We start from the raw sequence: 19815 nt of genomic DNA on the forward strand, positions 1-19815 counted from the left end.
TTGAATTTCTGAGTGCAGTACATGCACTCATGTGGCTTGATATTTTGATTAAATCCCTTAGTCTTTACAGGAGTGGCATTAATTTCATTCATTAATTATATTACTGGCATACCACTGGCTGAAATGTTACTGTGTCTTAGAATCATCTGGAGACTTTAAAAAATATACTAATTTTTCAATTCTACTCCAGGGATCTGATTTAGTTCTTCTGAGGTATAGCCTTGGCATAAGGATTTTTTTTAAATCCTCATTAACCAATTCTATTATGCAGTATAATTGAGAATTGCTGTAGTACAAGGTGTTAGACTCAGCAATATACTTGTCTTATTTACCATCCTAAAGATTTCTGTGGCTGGGATTGTTTTCATTAGCCTTTCCTCAGCATTTGCTTGAGTAACCCACTTATTGCCTTCTGTATAGGAGCCATGTTGAGCTTCTGAGGAAGGTAGGATTTGAGTTGGTCTTTGAAAGGGTAAAGTTCAGATGAGTGAGTACTGTGCTAAGGAACAGCAGAGGACTATGGTCACTATGGTATGAAGAAGCACAGGACTCTGGGTGCTTCAGTGAGACAGCAGAGGATTATGGACACTGTGGTGCAAGGAAACAGAAGATTATGGGTACCTGATGAGGTAGAGGAAAGGATTATGGGAAAGTTCAAAGCTTTTAAAGCCAAGAAGCCAGATTTTATGTACTGATTGAGACACTCACAAGCTGCTTAATATTTGGAGAGTTACTCAACCTGTCAGGGCTCTGGGGACTTTATTCCCACCATGCTTGGTGTTGAACTCATTGCTGGGGAGGCAATGGAAAACGAGGCATGTAGTTCAGTGGGTCATTGAAGAAGAATACTTGAGTGTCGGGTGGGTCCAGATCTGAGACTCTAGACTGGGTGAGTGATGACTAGTAGAGATTTTTGAGGAAGCAGAAGTATTGAAGAGGACCCTGCTGCTGGGAAGGCCATTCTAGAAATGATAAATCATTTTACTTGAGTTACAAAGAGGAAACCATGCATGCAATTTTATGTTAGCTCTAAAGTGAAGGGAAGGGAGGAAGTAAAGTAGAGAGAGAATATCATTATCTTCTTAGAATCGTATCTATGAACTACATTCAACCTGTTAAAAACTAAAAAGATAAACTTTGAATTTTAAACAGAAAAGAAGGCTGGGTTTTGAAATTTTCCCTATTTAGGGTTGCCTGCTGAGTGAGTGTGAGGCCTATTTTCCTTTTAAAAATTCAAGTGATTAGCAAGTGTTAGACAGTTACCAAACTAAGGTTGTTTCCTTGATGTGAGAGGCCCTGGAAATGAAATGTGAGCTTGGCAGAAAGGATGACTAGTTAGGCCCTAGGGCTGATCATCACAATACCATCCCCTGTCAGCCCAGTCAGAGTGCCTGGGCCATAATTGCTTCTGAGTCTTCTGTTAGTGTCTGGGATAGTCTTTGGCATGCCTATAGAAATTGATGCATTATAATAGAATTTATGAAAACTAGGCAGCTTCCTTACTGTATACTGCAATATGTCACAGTTATTGGTGATAGGAATCTGTAAAATGATTTTCTGTATCTTGGAGATCAGGGCTGCTTGGAAGGGATCAGAGAATCTCATATTTATTGGAGAAGCCAAGAATATGCACCATATTTATCAGCTACTTATTTTAATGTTGAAATGTATAAGGTGGCCAACATGTGCCTATGGATTTTTGTTGGTTGTTTTAAAGATTTAGTTTTTTGAAAGGTAGAAGATAGGGAGGGAGATGGAGAAGTTGGAGGTAGAGGAGGAAAAGGGAGGGGAGGGAGAGAAAGAGAGAAAGAGCAAGCAAGAGAGCTCATTCTTCCATCTATAGGTTGACTTCCAAAATGACCACAATACTGCATTTGGGCCCCTCACATGGGTGGCAGGGACCCAAGTACTTGGGATCATTCTCCACTGCATTCCCAAAAACATCTGTAAGGAGCTGGACCGGAAGTAGAACAGCTGAGACTTGAACTGGAACTCCTTTAGGGAATACTGGCATCTCAAATAGCAGCTCAACTTGCTGTGCCACAATACAGTCCTATCCCCATGGTTTTCTAAGGAAAAAGTTGCAATATGACACACAAGGGTCAGTCACTAATATGGGGATGAACTTGATTGCTAGCAAGTCTTTGGTGCTCAAAAGAAAGTGCAGAAGGCAAGACTGGCAGTTTGAAGTTAGTGGCTCTCAGAGCTGCAAGTTATCTCCAACATCCAACCATCTCATCTTGCAAATGAGGAAAAAATGTCACAGATAAACAAGTATTTTTACCAGGGTCACTCCATCCATAAGTGCCACACCTGGAACTGGAACCAGTTCAGGGGATGATTTTTTACCCCTCCCTGTGGGAAATGAAGGTGTATCTGCTTCCTGCTAAGATGCTCATGAGTGAAATCTAGGTGTTTGTTGGAAGGATGTTGGAAGACATCCCTTGGGACAGCCATTTCTCTCAGGAGTCACAGCTTTCCCAGTTCATTATTCTTTTTTTAAACTTTTTTAAAGATTTATTTATTTATTTGAAAGACAGAATTACACAAAAAGAAGAGAGGCAGAGAGAGAGAGAGAGAGAGAGATAGGTCTTCCATCTGATGGTTCACTCCCCAGTTGGCCGCAACCGCCAGAGCTGCGCCGAACCAAAGCCAGGAGCCAGGAGCTTCTTCCAGGTCTCCCATGCAGGTGCAGAGGCCCAAGGACTTGGGCCATCTTCTGCTTTCCCAGGCCACAGCAGAGAGCTGGAATGGAAGTGGAGTAGCGGGAACTTGAACCGGTACCCATATGGAATGCCAGCGCTTCAGGCCAGGGTGTTAACCCGCTGTGCCACAGTGCCAGCCCCCGGTTCATTACAGTTTATTATTCTTTAGATGAACAGATTCTGCATGAAGTAGCTTGGTTACCCACATTCCAGTTTCCCTTCAACATTCCTCTTTCAGATACATGTTCTGATTTTTCTAATTGTCTTTTAGTCTCATCCTTATTCCTGCTAAATTTCTACCCCTCCTACCAAGATGAGTCATTTGGCAGGATTGCAGCTGTCTCTGTAAAACAGCTCTTTGCATCTCTCCTCCCACTGAGCCTCTGAGTGGTTTGTCAGAATGAACATCCCACTCCATGACAAAGAGGCACCTCAAGTGATAGCTTCCTGCCATTTCCAGGGGTTAGGGATAAAAATAATAGATTTAACATGAAAAAGCACACCAGGACAGAATTCCTGGCAAAATTTTGTCAGTAAAAATCCTTCAACAAACGAGCTCTACTCTTCTCCCTGAGTGGGGCCTGACTAGACGCCAGATATTATGTAAATTGTGCTGTGAGCAATGTAATATTCTTGCTTTATCCTTAATTTCCATTTAGGTGCAAATGGGTATAGGCCCTCTCTTTTCTGACATGAGTCACCAAGAGAATGAACTACATAATCCATCTCTGACTTTCAAAAGTACGACTAATGTATCACATTAGAGTTGTTCTTTTAGGTAACCCCAGGAAAGGGGAAGGTGGAGGGGAATAGAATACCTTGATTCTGAGTGGATCCTTAAATCTCCAGAAAACTCCAGGGCGTCTTAGGATAGACTGCTTTATGGCTTGAAAGTTGGTGCACTCCTCTGAGATGGGTGTGGTAGGGGAAGTCAGTGAGGAAGTCCATGAAATCTTATTCTAAGAGAGTAAATTAGGCTTTTATCTTTTAGGCAAGTATTCTATTGACGTGTTGCTTCATGTTCATGATGGCAAAATACTTTTTTTTTTTTTTTTTTTTTTTTGATAGCGCAGAGAGAGAGAGACAGAGAGAAAGGTCTTCCTTCCATTGGTTCACCCCTCAAATGGCCGCTACGGCTGGCATGCTGCGCCGATCTGGAGCCAGGAGCCAGGTGCTTCCTCCTGGTCTCCCATGCGGGTGCAGGGGCCCAAGCACCTGGGCCATCCTCCACTGCCCTCATGGGCCACAGCAGAGAGCTAGACTGGAAAAGGAGCAACCTAGACTAGAACCCGGCACCCATATGGGATGCTGGCGCCACAGGCGGAAGATTAACCAAGTGAGCCACGGCACCAGCAAAAATACTTATTTTTTAAAATGTTTCTATTGAAAATGCTTAGGAATGTTTAAGTAGTTCAGTGTTGCTCTTACAGTGTCATCAGAAATAAAGCCAGGTGCACACACTCCCTCGAACTTACCCCTAAGGGTAAAGCTAAAAACATGCCATGGGACTCTAAATCCCATTAAGTTGGAAGGTTGCAATGTCATCTTACTAGTTAAAGTGATCACTTTAAGTTCATAACTGATCATAAAGATAGGATGAAGTGTCAAAGGGATCACATAAATAAGACCACTATCTACTAATGGACTGTGAATCACTGTTGCCACCCAGAACACATGGGAGGATCCCACTGTGTATTGCTAGCCTGGGGATAAATCAAAAGTCACGGTGCAACTTCTTATGGCAAAGTCAAAGAACTGTAAGTCCAGTTCTCATAAGTCAGGGACCACCTGTATTGTTATTACTAATTATCACTTTTATCACTTTTGAATGTCCAAAAAACATTAGAAGAGTTAACCACCTCACAGTTCAACTTAACTCAAAAAGGATCTATTAGTTATTTCTTTGCTGCCAATTGCTACACACAAAGAAAAGATATGGTATTGACCACCATGTTTTCTGAAATGAAAATTTAGATGCAGTGGTCATTTGACAATGTGTATTTATAGGGACAGTGAGATAGAATATTTTTAAATATTTAATTATAATGAACAAAATGACATCTTTGTGTATAAATTGTCTAATGCTTAAATCAAGTAATTAACATATGTATTACCTTAAATTTGTTTGTATGTTATAAGAACACACAATCTGTATTCTAACCAAATTTCAAGTATATGAAAACTTGTTATTAACATGGTCATCATGTTTTACAATAGACATCTTGAACTAATTCTTCCTGTCTAATTGAAACTATGGATCATTTGATAAGTATCTCCTGTACCGCTGGGCCCCTAGCTCTCCCTGATTACTACCATTCTACTCTCTGATTATGTGACTAATATTTTTCAGGGTCCAACTGTGAGTGATGCCATGTGGTGTTTGTCTTTTTGTGGCTGGTTTATTTCACACCCATGTGCAACAAAAAGAGATAGAAATGTTTAAATTGCTTTAAAATTTATTTTAACATTCCATCTAGGAATCTCATGCATATGGCTACTATAGATGTGTGTAAAATGCAGCATTAATAAGCCACCACCTACCATTAATCAATGAGTAATTTATCAGTTCATTTTTTCCAGTTTTTAAAGAAATATGACTTGAAATGCTGAGTGTCATAGCGAGAAGGAGATAGAGACAGAGATCTTTCATCCTCTGGTTCATTCTTCAGGTGATTTCAAAAGCCAGGGCTATGCTACTGCAAGCTAGGAGCTGGGAGCTCTACTCAAGTCACATTGGTGACAGGGTTCTAGTACTTGGGCCATCATGTGCTAACTTCCCCAGTACATGTACAGAATGCTGGATCAGAAGCAGAGCCGCTGAGGCTGGAATCCTGCTTACTTTTGTAAGTTCTCTGGCCCCTTGCCCAGAGAATTCTTTCAGAAAACTGGGTGTGGGGAGGGACTGAATTTGAATCGCAAATTTTGATGTTATGTTATGAGTTATTTTTGTTACTGCCCCCAGGCTTGTAAAGTGTAACCATTAACCACTGAAATTCCCCATCCATGTGACGATCTAAGAGCTTTTTATTTCTTTTTTGCTGGCTGTCTGTGAGTTGTGAGTTTTAAGGACATAATTTCTGTTGTTAATTTTAAGTGTCCAGCCACTTGGAACATACTTTTAATGAAAATTATGAAGGACTTTTTTCTATTACTCTAGTCCACATTAGAGCATCCCTTTATGTAAAATGCCTTTTGAATTTAACATATTTTTAGAAAAATAAATGTTACTAATCGGTAAAACAGGCGATGAAAGACTCATATAAAAATTTATTCATGTTCCTCAATGGATCTGTTTAACAGAAAGATGGTTGGCAGTATTTGGAAGTGTTTTGAGTGAAGAGTAATGTGGAGTGGATGTGGATTGATATGTCACTGGTTGTAGTCTTATGTTAGAAGCATAAAGAAAACACTCTGTTCTCTTATCCATAATACACATTTAATCTTGGATATTTTATTGTGTGCTTAGTTCACTTTGTAAGTCAAATCTAGGGATGAAAAAGAAGAGCTTTGTATGTTTTGCTTGACAGTGGTAATGTTAAACTGTGAACAAATTGAACAAATTGGGATGTTCTTTTAAAATTCTGTGATTTATCTGATGCTGTTTTTCTCCCTTTAAAATTTAGTGTGCTAGTGCTGAACAAAAGCTGCCAGTAATCTTTGGGTATGTTGTTAGGGTATTTGCCGAAGTGCTATCTAAAGTGACAATATATTCTGTGCACCCTCCAATCCCCAGAAAACAAATGAGTGAATGCATCAAAGTAGCTAAGCTACCATGGTATGCTGGAGTGGCTGTCAGCCACAAAGCTGGCCTCTCCACATTTCCATTTGGCTTGAATTGTTAAGAAGTGTGTGTGTGTGTGTATACATGCATTTGTGTATTTTGAGCAAATTGAATCATCATCAACTATGGAACTGGTAGTAGTTTGTTAAAACTGTTTTCCTGATAGCCACTTGAGGCTGAACTTGACATTTCTCATAAAATCATCAGCACTGTAGGGGAATGGGCTAGGAGCCTTGGAGAGAGTGCTGGTAGCACGGTTTAGGGTTGGATAAGGATCACAGATTCTCAGATGGAAATACTATTCAGGATAGACCTGTACATGAATGGCAAAGACTGTAAGAGGTCACAGTTTCTGAGAAGATTGTGACACTTGAAATCAGAACTGTTTTTAAGTTCTGTCTCTGCTGTCTACTGCTAAACAAGTTACTTAGTAACCGAGCAAACCTATTTTCTTCTCTGTGGAGAGTGTCCAGAATGTATGCCCTATGTCCTCTGTGTGGGAGCTGATTTAATTCTTGGGAAGTTTACAAATGCTACATGCTATTTATTATGTGTCCTGTGTTCTGGAAAGAATTTAATATTTCATGCTAATACCACCACATTCTTGTTCCTAAATTACAGATTTTGATAATTTTTGAAAGATTTTATTTATTTGAAAAGCAGAGTTGGAGGGGGAGAGAAAGAAAGAAAAAGAGAAAAGATATCTTCTTGCCAATGATTTACTCCCCAAATGGTTGCAACAGCTGAGATTGAGCCAGGCTGAAGCCAGGAGCCAGGAGCTTCTAACAGGTCTTCAATGTGAGTTTAGGGCCTTCTACTGCTTTACTTGGTGCATTAGCAGGGAGCTAGATGGGAAGTGGAGCAGCCAAGACGTAAACCAGCGCCATATGGGATGCAGGCATCACAGGTGACAGCTTAATTCACTATGCCACAACACTGGCCACGGCTTTTGATATTTTTACTATAAATTAATAGGTAGATTTAACTCATGGTCAGATATTTAAAATGAAAAAAAGAAAAAAAAAACTGTTCTTGCTTCTGTGACTATCTGACTTTAAAGTTCAATGTTTCTGCATAGGAATATCCCCCAGATTCCATTTTTCATCTTGAAATTAAACAACAGATACCTGAGGTTTCTTCCACTGCAGTACTGTGGGATGAGGATGAATCCCTAGGAGAAAAATAATCGATGAGCTGGAATAGAGAATAACTGTTACTGCCATCAGCATATGTTTAGTGTTTCTACATGTAGGCTTTGTTCCCACCTTCAGAGTTGAAAGTGATGATAATCAGAGGGAGATAAGTGAATATTGAATTTTTTTCCTAAGCCTTGCAACCAAGAGATGTTTGGATGAATCTCCCATAAGCAAATGCCCTTAGGAGGGCTGATGTTAGCCCTGTTTTCACTAAACTCTCACTACATTTTGCTCACCAGGCCTTTTATTCTTGCAAGGAAAGTAATGTTATAAATGCAATCATTGGGCTAGATGGCTTTAATCTTTGGGCCCAAGGAAAGTACACAGCAAAAAGAGAAATTTTTTCAAGGAGTAGGAGAGATACATACACTTCTGGAAAAGAGACACAAAGATTTCACCATGCAAAAACTCTCCTAGGCAGATCTAACCTCTTTTTTTTTTTTTTTTAATTTAAGGTAAACAAATTTCATGTATTTTGTGTATACAGGTTTAGGAACATAGTTATATTTCCCATCTTATCCTCCCTCCTGCCCACACTCTCTCTCTTCCTTCCTCTTCCTCTGTTATTCCCTCTCAATTTTTACAATGATTTACTTTCAGTTTACTTTATACTCATAAAACTGACCCTACACTAAGTAAAGAGTTCAACAAGCAACAATAAAAACCATCATCAAATCTCAAAATGTCAGTTTTACTCCTATACATTATGTTTTTGGTACTCTGTTAGTTACCAAAGATCAGGGAAAACATATGACAGATCTAACTTTAACAGCATATTTATTAAAAGTCCTTGAACTTCAGCTGTGTTTTAAGTATTTACCCTTCACAGTTGAGTTTTTACAGTGATTAAAAGTTTTAGTGAAGCCAGAAAACTTTGTATGTAAGTCTGTTTGTGCATTTTCTTTTGCATGTGAAGAAACAGAAGAATGGAAAAGTTGTGTGGTGGGCCAGCGCCAAAGCTCACTAGGCTAATCCTCCACCTGCGGCACCAGTGCCTCGGGTTCTAGTCCTGGTTGGGGCGCCGGATTCTGTCCCGGTTGCTCCTCTTCCAGTCCAGCTCTCTGCTGTGGCCCAGGAAGGCAGTGGAGAATGGCCCAAGTGCTTGGGCCCTGCACCCACGTGGGAGACCAGGAGGAAGCACCTGGCTCCTGGCTTCGGACTGGCACTGCGCGCGTGGGATGTAACAGCCATTTAGGGAGTGAACCAATGGAAGGAAGACCTTTCTCTCTGTCTCTCTCTCGCTCACTGTCTAACTCTGCCTGTCCGAAAAAGAAAAAAAAAAAAAGGAAGAAAAAAAAAGGAAAAAAAAGTTGTGTGATGAACCAAATCATACAGCTTGCTGAATGGCAGAGACCTAGCAGTGAATGTAGATTTCTTATTTCTACTTGCTCTAAGGCTCAAAATGGGGCTGTGTCTCCAGCTGGAGAACAGACTCTGAGGTCACAGTGAGATGAAGCTTGAGGAGCCTCAGCAAGGTCGACTGTCCCGTTTTCCTTTCAAATGAAACTCTAAGACAAGTCCCAATGTGACACACATCACCTTCCTGCCTGCCCTCATTTGGGACTCTTCAGTTATCCCTGCAGACCTGGGCTCAGACACAGTGTCATTTCGTCAGTGATGGGGTAAAGACAGAAAAGCCACTATATCAACAATCAGGCAACCACGCACACTCATAGCGAGTGTAGAGTGACACTGTGCTTCCGTATTCTTTGTCACTTAGGGGTGAAACTGAGCCCGTTGTGACAACTTGTCACTGGTTTTGTACCTCATTTGAGACTCTGATGGACAGATTTATCCGTTTTGGTATTTTTCTTATTTTTCAATAAGAATGAGGGAAAACAAGCACTGTGTTTAAATTAGGAAAGTTTTCCAAGCATGGGCATGGCAAACATGTTTCCCTCTTTTATTGTAGACAGAAAACCTCTCTCTTGGAACTTCAGGGTCCCTTGTTCTAGAAGCCACTGAAAGTAGTTACAAGCCATTAATGGAATGTGCTGTCATGAAAAGAAACAGTCATAACACGATGGGTCCTGGCATCTTGAGACTCACATAGAAATTTCCCAGGGGCTTCTCATCACAACGAGATAGTTTATTTGCATAGATCGACATGTAACATCTATTCCTGAAGTAGGATGTAGCAAGTAATGTGTAAATGAGACTGATTTTTTGCTTAAACCAACTGTCTCATTGTACTACTAATAAAGACATATTCTTTTATTCTCCAGTGAGTATTGATTTGAGTGATTAATTATCTGTTGTTTTCACTGATCAATAATAGAAATCAAGCATTACTTCAAAAGTTTATCTAAAATAAAAAATAATTTGTTGTATGCTGGAGCATCTCTGTCCAGAGGCTTTTGAACTTCAGCATGGGTTGGAATTAACTGGAGTGTCCTCTGAAATCCTAGATCCTTGTCCCCACTCCCAGGCATTGTTACTCACTGGGTCCACAGTGTGCCAAGGAATCTGCATTGTAAGCAAGCAACATTTCTATTGTCTCTTCCCTTACTGGCTTAAAGGTGGCAATGCCTTTTGGCTCAGTCACTGAGTAATATTGAACTTAGAAAGTGTTTGTTACTTGTCATTAGAGGAGCTACACGCTAATGAGTCAGAATTACAGGATGATTTACAAATGATGAGGCAGGTCTCTTCTGGGAGAATGTCATCTATCATAGTTGAGTCTTCTTCTCTGACTGTTGCAGTGACATCTTATATTCCCTACATCTGTGTTAACTTCCCTTTAGTCCGTCCCAAACACTATACTAGGGAGCAGTTTCAAAGCACAGATGTGACCATATCACCACCACCATCGTCACTGTGAACACTTGAAAATGGTGACTTCTGGGCTTCCAGTTTCCCTTAATGTGAAGACAAAACCCCTTGACATGTATCCTGGCCCCATCTGCATGTACAGTCTCATCTTTCTCCCCAACAAATTGACCTTTCCGACTTCTCAGTTGTACTCACATCCTCCCACCTCTTGGTCATCTTCTTGTCCCGTCTCATGAGGTTTTTAAAAAAATATTCATTCGTTCATTCGTTCATTTGTTTGTTCGTTTAGAAGGCAGAATCACAGAAGGAGACAGAGATCTTCTGTCCATTGGTTCACTTCTCAAATGCTTGCAACAGCCACTGTAGGACCATGCCTAAGATGGGAGCCAGGAACTCCATTGAGGTTTCCCACATGTGTGGCAGAAATCCAAATACTTGGACCATTGTCTGCTGCCTCCCAGGTACATTATCAGGAAAATGAATAAGAATTGTGGAATAAGGGCCAGCGCTGTGATGTAACAGGTTAAACCACAGCCTGTGGCACTCGACTGCTCCACTTCCGATCCAGATCCCTGCTAATGTGCCTGGGAAGGCAGCAGAGGATGGCTCAAGTACTTGGGCCCCTGCACTCACATGGAAGACCTGGAAGAAGCTCCTGGCTTCAGATCGACCAAGCTCTGGCTATTGTGGCCATTTGGGGAGTGAACCAGCAGATGGAAAATCTTTCTCTCAGTAACTCTGTCTTTCAAATAAAATAAATCTTTAAAAGACTGTGGAATAACTAGGACTTGAGCTAGGTATTCTAACATAGGATGCAGGTTATCTTAGATGGTGGCCTAATCCACTGTTCTATTAACTCCTGCTGTGCATTCATTTGTCAGCTCAGTCTGGCAAACCTTTCCTGACTGCTCTTTATTATCCCTTTGTTTCTAGTTGTCAAAGCACCTCAGAACTGTTCTGTACAACACACTTATAGAGTACAACTTTACATTTGTATGTCATATTGTGATATCTGTTTTCTTCCACAAGACTCCATGAGAACAAGAGCCACATGTATCTTTACACTTCTATATCCCTGGCCTCTTCCATTGTACCAGTAACATAGCCACTGCTCAGCTAATATTTGTTAAATAAGTATATCAATTCATTAATCATAAAGTGATCTTAGTGTTCATTGAGTCCTCCTGTGTGCATGGCCGGAGGACACTGACAACCTGAAGATAAGTAAAACACATTCACCTACTTGGGGAATCACATTATGATCATTCTCCCCAATAATTTATTTAATGCCTACAGACTTGCAGAATGGGCTGCAGCCAGCCCTGGACAACTGTGCTGTCTGTTCTTTGGACCAACTAGGCTCCCTGGCTTGTCATCTGTCTGAGCTGAATTGATCTAACACAGAGCTTTGGTTTGATGGATATTACTTTGCATAGGCCTGATGATACTGGGTACTTGGGAACAAAAGATGAGCACTCCTCCAAATGTGAATCATTACCCTGGTTTCCACTTAGAGAAACTTATAGCTCTAACAATTGCTTTATGTACTGACAAGGCAAAATTTGATTTACAGCCTTTAATGCTAACTGAGCTCCTAAATCTTTAGCTTCCTGAGTACTGGCTGGTTGTGGAGGCAAACAATCTTATGGTCTCAACCATATATGAAATATGTGGGGAATGAAAGTTTTTGGTATGGTAGCCTCACTTTTTAGAATCCACTGCTGTGTAAAGTCCATAAAAATGAAAACAGGTCACCTCTTGGAATCAACTCATTCTTCTCACAGTTTGGCATCCTCTTGAGTGAACCTGGCTTATTTTTCTTTCTTCTCTCTTGGGGCTTTATAAGGAGAATCTATTTTATTTAGGACTGTTGTTTCTGACCTTCGTCTGTCTTCACTATACACACACACACACACACACACACACACACATATATGTTAAGTAAAGCAGAAACTATAATTTCTCATTGTTACTGATTGAAGTGGGTTGCTTATGATTGGAGAGAATACAAACAGTTGATTTTTTAAATGATAGTCATGCTTTTGTGAGTGTAAGATAAATTCAGCAACTATCTGGAATTAACAGTTAAGGCCTACCAGTAGAGTTAAACCATTTTTCTCTCCATTCTTTCTCTCTCCTCCCTGTTTCTCTGTGCTTATTTTTCTCTTCTGCTTACTTAGCCTAGCTCATTCCATCCTCCCCCTCTCTATTCTGTTATACTGTGGCACACTCACTAGTAAACGATGGACTTAAGTGGAGGAAAGGGCAGACTTTTCTGGAAATCCCACTTTCTGGAATGGTTCCCTGGCGTTTCAGGACATAGCACACCAGGACGTGGGCTTTTGTGTTGATGGCTGGTCTGTAGGCAGCATGAAGATGTGGTCTTCCCTCCTGAGGTCACATTGGAGCAGTCGTCAGCACAGCCGCAGTGCCCCACCCGTAGCCCAGAACCATGCAGAGTGCTCCTGTGACTCCCAACCCCCAGTGTGCGTCAGAGAGCACTCTGATGCCAGGCGCACAAAGCCTCACTGCCTGTGGCAGTTGGGAAGTACCAGGAATGAACATCCCAAGAGCTACCCTCACCCAGTGATTCTTAAAGGGTTGGGGTGCATAAGCCTCCCAGCTCTCTCCCACCTGGGGCAGGCTTCTGAGGCCTGTGGTTTGTACCATTTCTGCTTCTCGTGGGGCTTCATTTTACTTGCTTGGTACTCTGCTTTTTCATGGTTCCCATCCCTTCCTTAGCTCATTTCCTTGCTGATGTTTCTGGCATTGCCTCAATAAACTACTTGCACTCAAATCCTTGCTTTCTGAGAGCCTATGTTGGATACTAATGACTTAGAAATCCCGAGAAGCTGAGCTGTATAAGGGCTCTTTGGAGGTGACTACATTTTACAGATCTTGACTCTTCTATCAGTGCCCTTCATTTTCTGCTTCTCAGCGTTAGAGTTCTCTTACATTCCCACCTTTGCTGCCATCTCCAACGCTCCCTGTCCTCCTTATTTCTTCAGACAACTCCATTTTCTCCCTCTTGAGAAAGTTTTCCACTTGCCTCTGCGATGCCGTTCAATGACAACTCCTTGTGTTTCCTTCTCTTCCCTGCCAAGCTTTGGAATGAGCATCTGAGAAAATTGCCTCTATTTTCTCTCTTCACTTTTTGCTTAAGCACTAACAATTTGGGTACCATTGTCACACTTTAGTCAAACAGCTCTCAGGTTCCCACTAACAACTTCCTTATTACAAAATGTAAATGTCCTTTTTTCTGTTCTTTTGTCATTTCAGTTCCCATTGAACATAGAACATTTCCTTCCTTAAAATTGTGTCTTGAGTAATTGAATTGTTACAACTTAAGGGATGTTTAATCCAAATCTTTCACTTTATATGTGAAAGGGACTAATAAAGCCTAAAAAGATTGAGTGATTTGCATTGCAAGGTTCAAAAAATGTAAAAGCTGGGCATTGAATCCAGGGCATCTGACCTACTGTCCTTGGTAGAGTCTGTTCTACTACAAGAACTGTTTTTGATAAGTTCTGATCCAAATCTTTGCTAACTCATTTCTTCTTACATACATTCCTCCCAGCTGTTCTTTCACCATAGCCCATTATTCTCCACTGTAGCTGTCAGAATGGTATTCCTAAAATACCAATCAGCGCCTTTCACTCTCCAGCCTAGCCTCTGACTCTTTGTTACTTCACTTAAGACAAAATCCAAGCTCCTTTTCATGCCTTGCAAGACCTATTAAGATATCATTTTGTATTTTCTTGCAGTCAACAGGCTACAACTCACAGACTCTGGCTCTTGCCCTACCACTGGGCAGTGCTTTGCTGTTCCTCGTCTTTGGAATGCTCTTCTCCAAGACCATCACACAGCTGCTTTCTCTTCCTCATCTGAGGAAGTTCCCATGCCTTACATTTTCTCAACCCATACCAGTGTCCACCACATTGGACCTCTTCATTTTCTGCATAGCATTTTCCATAAGCCACAATTATATTACTTACTACTTTGATTGGCAATTTATCATGTTTCTCAGCATTAGAATACAAATAATAGAAAAAGGGAAGTTTGTCTTCTTTGACATACCTCCAGTACCTGGATCAACAGATGGCCCCAAGTCAGTGTTTAATAAAGAATTTTTTGAATTAAGAAATGAGTAAATGAATCATGTCTGATATTTGTGAGTGTGTGTGTGTGTGTGTGTATTTCTAAGGATCCTTTCCCTCTTTTACATCTGGAAAAAATTATTTGCACCAAAATCAACTGGTTGCCTTATAAATAAATAGGGTAAAACTTATTCTTGACTGACAGAATTTTTCAATTTTTTCTTTCACCAAATGCCCACTCTGACTCTGTGAGTGCTCAAGTATATCATTCCTTCAAAATGTATCACCTTCCATTTCCATGAAGTCATGTCTCACAGCCTTCATTGATCACCCCTTTTTTCAGATTAGATCAAATGACCCTTATGTTTTATACAATCTGAATAGTCATTTATAATATGTAGTGTCTTGAATTATTTTATATTAGTGCATAATGGGATTTAAGCACCATGCCTAGACACTTTAAGCATGTGAGTGTGCATACACATACTGGAGAACTTCTTTATTTGCCTATTCTGTAATTGCAAATATGGCTACTCTCTAAAATTTATTTGCTTCCCTAAGATCAACACTTACAGGGCTTTCATGGCTATTCAGACATATTTAGAGAAAAGTTTTAGTCATGCTGCATACACTTTATTTGCTGAAGCCAAACAAGGCCACACTATACCTACATCTTTTGGCTCTCTTACAGTAAATAAGTGTTCTTTTTGTACTCTGTTTAGTGAGATTTTTGTTTTCTGTGCTTTCTGTTGGTGATTTACTATTTAAGATGATCCTATACATAGTGCTGAGCTGCTCTCTAGTGTTTCTAAGCACAAGAAGGTGGTACTGTGCCTTGCAGAGAAAAGAGGTGTCATGTCGAGTTTGTTTATTCATGAGTTACAGTGCTTTTGGCTGTTAGTTAAATGCTAGTGTACTAAAAACAAAATAAATAAAGTATCTTCAAATAACATACATAAAGCTTGGAAAGGTTGTGAGCAGAGGTTCATAGAAAACTAACTGAATTCTCCTAGAGCAGTGGTTTAACATATCCTAATCCAGTGTTCACAAAAACTATATGGAACTACTATGGATTATGAGAGTACTATGGATTATGAGAATGACTGTGTGTGTGTGTGAGTGTTGGCATCGGCCTTCTTTAAGTGTTTTGGAAAAAAGCCAGAATTTATTAAAATAAAGTAATTTGCCCAAGATCATTTGCCAAGCTGCTTAATTGTAGATTTAAGTCTTTCAGCTTCCCATTTGCACAAAAAGGTTTCTTTCATCTTATTCAGTTGCAAGACTGTAACTATCATAGGTGGGTACTTCGAAATGTTTGTGGAAAATGGAATTAAAACACAAATTTTTATTTGGTGTGAAAAATACTTGAAATCCCTGCATAGTTTTTTTTTTTTTCAGAGCATATCTTTTTCTGTGACCTTTATGAGAACTTCTCTTAACATGTGTACAGGATACAAATGGAATTTTCTCTTTAAAGGAGCAATGAAAAACCATAATGCATACAGAAAAGTAGATGAAGGTGATGTTTTAAAAAATAGCATGTCTTAGAATTTCAGTTTTGTGTGTACTTATAGTGATATCAAATAGTAAAAGTAGAATACCTTTTCTCTGAAAGATGAGTTGATCGCAGTATCCATACATTTCATATTCCTTATCATTGCAGTGAAAGTCTGACTAGCGGCCAGACCTTAAAGCATCAAAGCTGTAAAAATGCTACCATAACCTGACTTGTTTCCTGGCATGTGGATGTGCACATTAAACTTTGTTGGCATTTATTACAGCTGAAGTCACACCTGCTGTGAGAATGAACACATTAGCACATTTATGTGGTTAAAGAGCCTCAAACCTGATTTCATAATCAATTGTACATTTATCCCAGAGACTGTATTTTATTCTAATGTCTGCACAAAATGAATTCATATGGATCAACTTACTGGCTTCACAGTTTCCATACACACACACATACGTATGTAAATACAGACACTAACAGGTAAATGTGTACCTTGAGATGTGTTTTTTATATTTTGATTATTTAAAAGAAGTGGTTAAATCAAATACTTTTGAAACCTCCTAAGTACCTTGGCGCAGTTTGAAAACTTTTTTGTTTTTCACTCTCTTCTGCTGTTCTTTGTGAAGTAGATGGTGTGTACATGAGGGTAAGATTCATTTTTTTGTTTGTTTCTGTATTTGAAAAATGAGCTTAGTAACAAATACAAATAAATATCTCACCATTGGTTACTCAGTTCAGTCCAGATGGTTGGCAACCAGCCACATTTAAGCAAAGATGTGAGCAGTGTGGTGTTTAGAACTAAGTAGTGTGATAGAGTGATATCACTGGTTGTGTGACGTGAGAGTCTTGACGGATGTACACAGTGGATAGGATTATTTTCATATGGTATTCTCTTAACGTTCCCTTTCTCTTGAAAACAAGAACCAAGTATGATATTAAACAGCCTTTCTCAAACTCCAAAAAGCTGTCAGAGACAAGGTTGAGTGAGGAGCTTTGAACAGGAAGACAAGACAGAATCACATCCTGTTTGTCTCCATCCTACTCAACAAATCCTGTAGTGTTAAAAAGTGACTGAGGGATCCTTAAAAGCTGGGTTATCGTGGAGCTGAAGGAACTAATTGGTTTCAGTTGAGAATTCATGAAATTTTATTCTTCCTTATTAATTACATGGTATATGTCCAGTTATTGTAATTATTCTATATTTGAAGAACAAAACCTTTTACAAATGAAAGTATGAAGGTCGATAGATTTTTCCTAGTTTAAAACATAGCTGAATTCTGTTGTGCAGATAAAAACAGACTAACTGCATGACTCCACCTGGCTGTGTTGCTTCTCCAACTGGGCAGAGGACAATTGAATTCTGAGGTGGTTGACCCCATGGCTTTGTCCTGGCATGACTCGGTAAAAACATCACCTGTGTGTAACAATATAAGCAACACTCAGAATGTTCTTAGCAGATTCCACTGTACCTCAGTCCTGGTAAGAACACAGAAGTAATTAGGGGATTCCAAACTTTTCAGCCTTAAGACCCAGGCTTGTTTTTCAGGGGGAAATTATTGAAAATAATAATTCTTTTTTGCTTTAGGAAAGACTGCCAGAGGAAGAAAGAAAACACAACGAAGCTTTGGAAGATCTTCACATGGTAGTAGACGAGGATTCAAGGAGCGAAAGCAGCAGCACAGATGAGGGAAAAGACAAGACCAAATGGCTGTTAGAAAGATTGAAAGCCCTAGAGGTAAGAAATGAAGCAATTTTTACACATTTAAAGAAAAATAACGGCATGTGCTTCTTTCACTGAAACTGGTTTGGAGTGAGGATAAATCTTCCTTTCTTCGATCTCCCAGACTAATGCAATCTAGTGTCTCCCATTGAGGTCTATTTGTCAATGATGAGGTAAAAGTTAAAATTTGTAGCACTATGTGAGGGTCTTGGGCCACTAGCTATGATCATATGGCCTTAGAAAGAGTATATGACTGTAATTCACCTTAAATTCATTTCTGCTTTCCAAGTGGATCTACTTTTAAAATCACAAGCTCCTTGAGGGAAGGGGTTGTGTGATGTGTCACCTTGTCTTCCCTCTGCCTAATGAAGTGAATGAGTGACTGAATACGTAAGATACCCAGTGGAATATAAAGAACGATTATAGCATGCATGTAAATGTTAAGAAGTAGAACTATTTCTTTGGAAGAAATATCTTGTGTAGAAAGAAATTCAATATAGAAAGCTGGGCAGTAGGCATTTGGCCTAGTGTTTGCAATGCCTGAGTCCCACATTAGGGATCTTGGTTTCCAGTTCCTGATGCTAGCTTGCAGCTAACACACACCTTGAGAGGCAATAGTGCTGACTTAGGTACTTGGGTCCCTGTCATCCACATAGATGCCCCAGGTTAAGTTACTAGTTGATGCCTGTGGCAGGCATTTGGGAAGTGAATCAGCAGAGAGGAGTACATCACCTGCTTTCTATCCACCTGTGTCTCTGCTTCTCAAATAATTTTAATTTAAAAAAAGTAGAGCTAAAACCAGGCTAAAGTTTTTTTTAAGGAGCTTTAGGAGCACAATATAGTGAAAGCCACAGATCCATTGTTAGTGGCATTTGGCATCACAAGTAACATCACAAGTATTAATCCCTGAATCTTTATAATAGCCATCAAAAAACATTCCAATTGTTTACAGTTGAGATCTCACATACTGAAAGACTTTATCAAAGCCATCTTTTTCCATGTGATGCCTTAACTCCTTTGCATAAGTTCACTAAGGACTTCTTCTACCATCTAAAGCCCTAGTTGTACCACAGGACCTATAAAACTCTGAGAAGTTCACTAATATACAGAAACATGCTTTGTTTCCAAAACCACCCTGCCTGTCCATTTTCCAGAGTGAATATGTCTGTTTTATTGTAATTTCCAGAGCAATAACATGGCATAATGGTTATGATTATAGATTTAGATTCCACATTAAGATTATAGCCAGATTCTTAGGGTTTGGTTTCAATATGTGATCTAGCTTAAAAAACCTACAAAGCTTCTTAGGACCTCAGGGACTTTTTGTTCTCAACTGCAAACAAGAGGATAGTAATAACTAATCTTACAGGGAAGTATTGATTATCAAATGGCTGCCTGCTACAGGGGTACCTGGTGTGTAATGTCTTATCCATCTATTCTGAGGTCTATGTTAGATCATGATCCCCCTACTTATGTAAATACAAGGATGAGTACAAGAACTGTGAAAGAAAAAAATCTCAGCTCCTCCACACTAGTGTGACTGAAGGCCGAGAGGTAAGGAAGTAGCCTCAAACATAGGGTAGAAGAGTCAGCTTAGAGAACCTCTGGAGCCTATCCTGGGAGAAGGTCAGAAATCATCCCTGAACTCCTCACGGTTCTCACACTTTTGTCATAATTTTTAAATTATTTTTAACTTTTTTTTTTATTTGAAAGGTAGAGAGAAATCTTCCAACAACTGGTTCACTTCCCAAATGCTGGAAACATCCAGGGCTAGGGGCTAAGCTGAAGCTGGGAGTTAGAAACTCATTGTGGGCCACTCCTGTGAGTGGTGGGGACCAAGTACTTGAGGCATCTCCTGCTGCTTCCTAGGGTGTGCATTAGCAGGGAGATGGAATTGGAAGCAGAGCTAACACTCCAACTCAGGGACTCTGAAATGGGATGTGTCTTAATGCTGTACTTGCCCCATGCCTATGTCATTTTTAAAGACAGTGCTTATAAAAGGTTTAAGGCTTTCTCAGGGAGACTGGAGTTGCT

The 19815-nt window shown here is 39.9% G+C and overlaps 1 protein-coding gene across 16 annotated transcripts in view; it reads left to right on the forward strand.

Moving 5' to 3' along the window:
• NCKAP5 (NCK associated protein 5) overlaps window positions 1-19815 on the forward strand; it is a 1067666-nt gene that overhangs the window by 752531 nt on the left and 295320 nt on the right. For all 16 annotated transcript variants that reach the window (XM_051849620.3, XM_051849629.3, XM_070071010.2 and 13 more), the window contains one exon: window positions 17647-17796. In XM_051849620.3, the coding sequence (XP_051705580.3) occupies window positions 17647-17796 (150 nt within the window). The remainder of the gene's footprint in view (window positions 1-17646; window positions 17797-19815) is intronic.

Source organism: Oryctolagus cuniculus, chromosome 3 (genome assembly GCF_051225735.1).
Source record: "Oryctolagus cuniculus isolate XC-2025 breed Fujian yellow rabbit chromosome 3, ASM5122573v1, whole genome shotgun sequence".
NCBI classification, from domain to species: Eukaryota; Metazoa; Chordata; class Mammalia; order Lagomorpha; family Leporidae; genus Oryctolagus; species Oryctolagus cuniculus.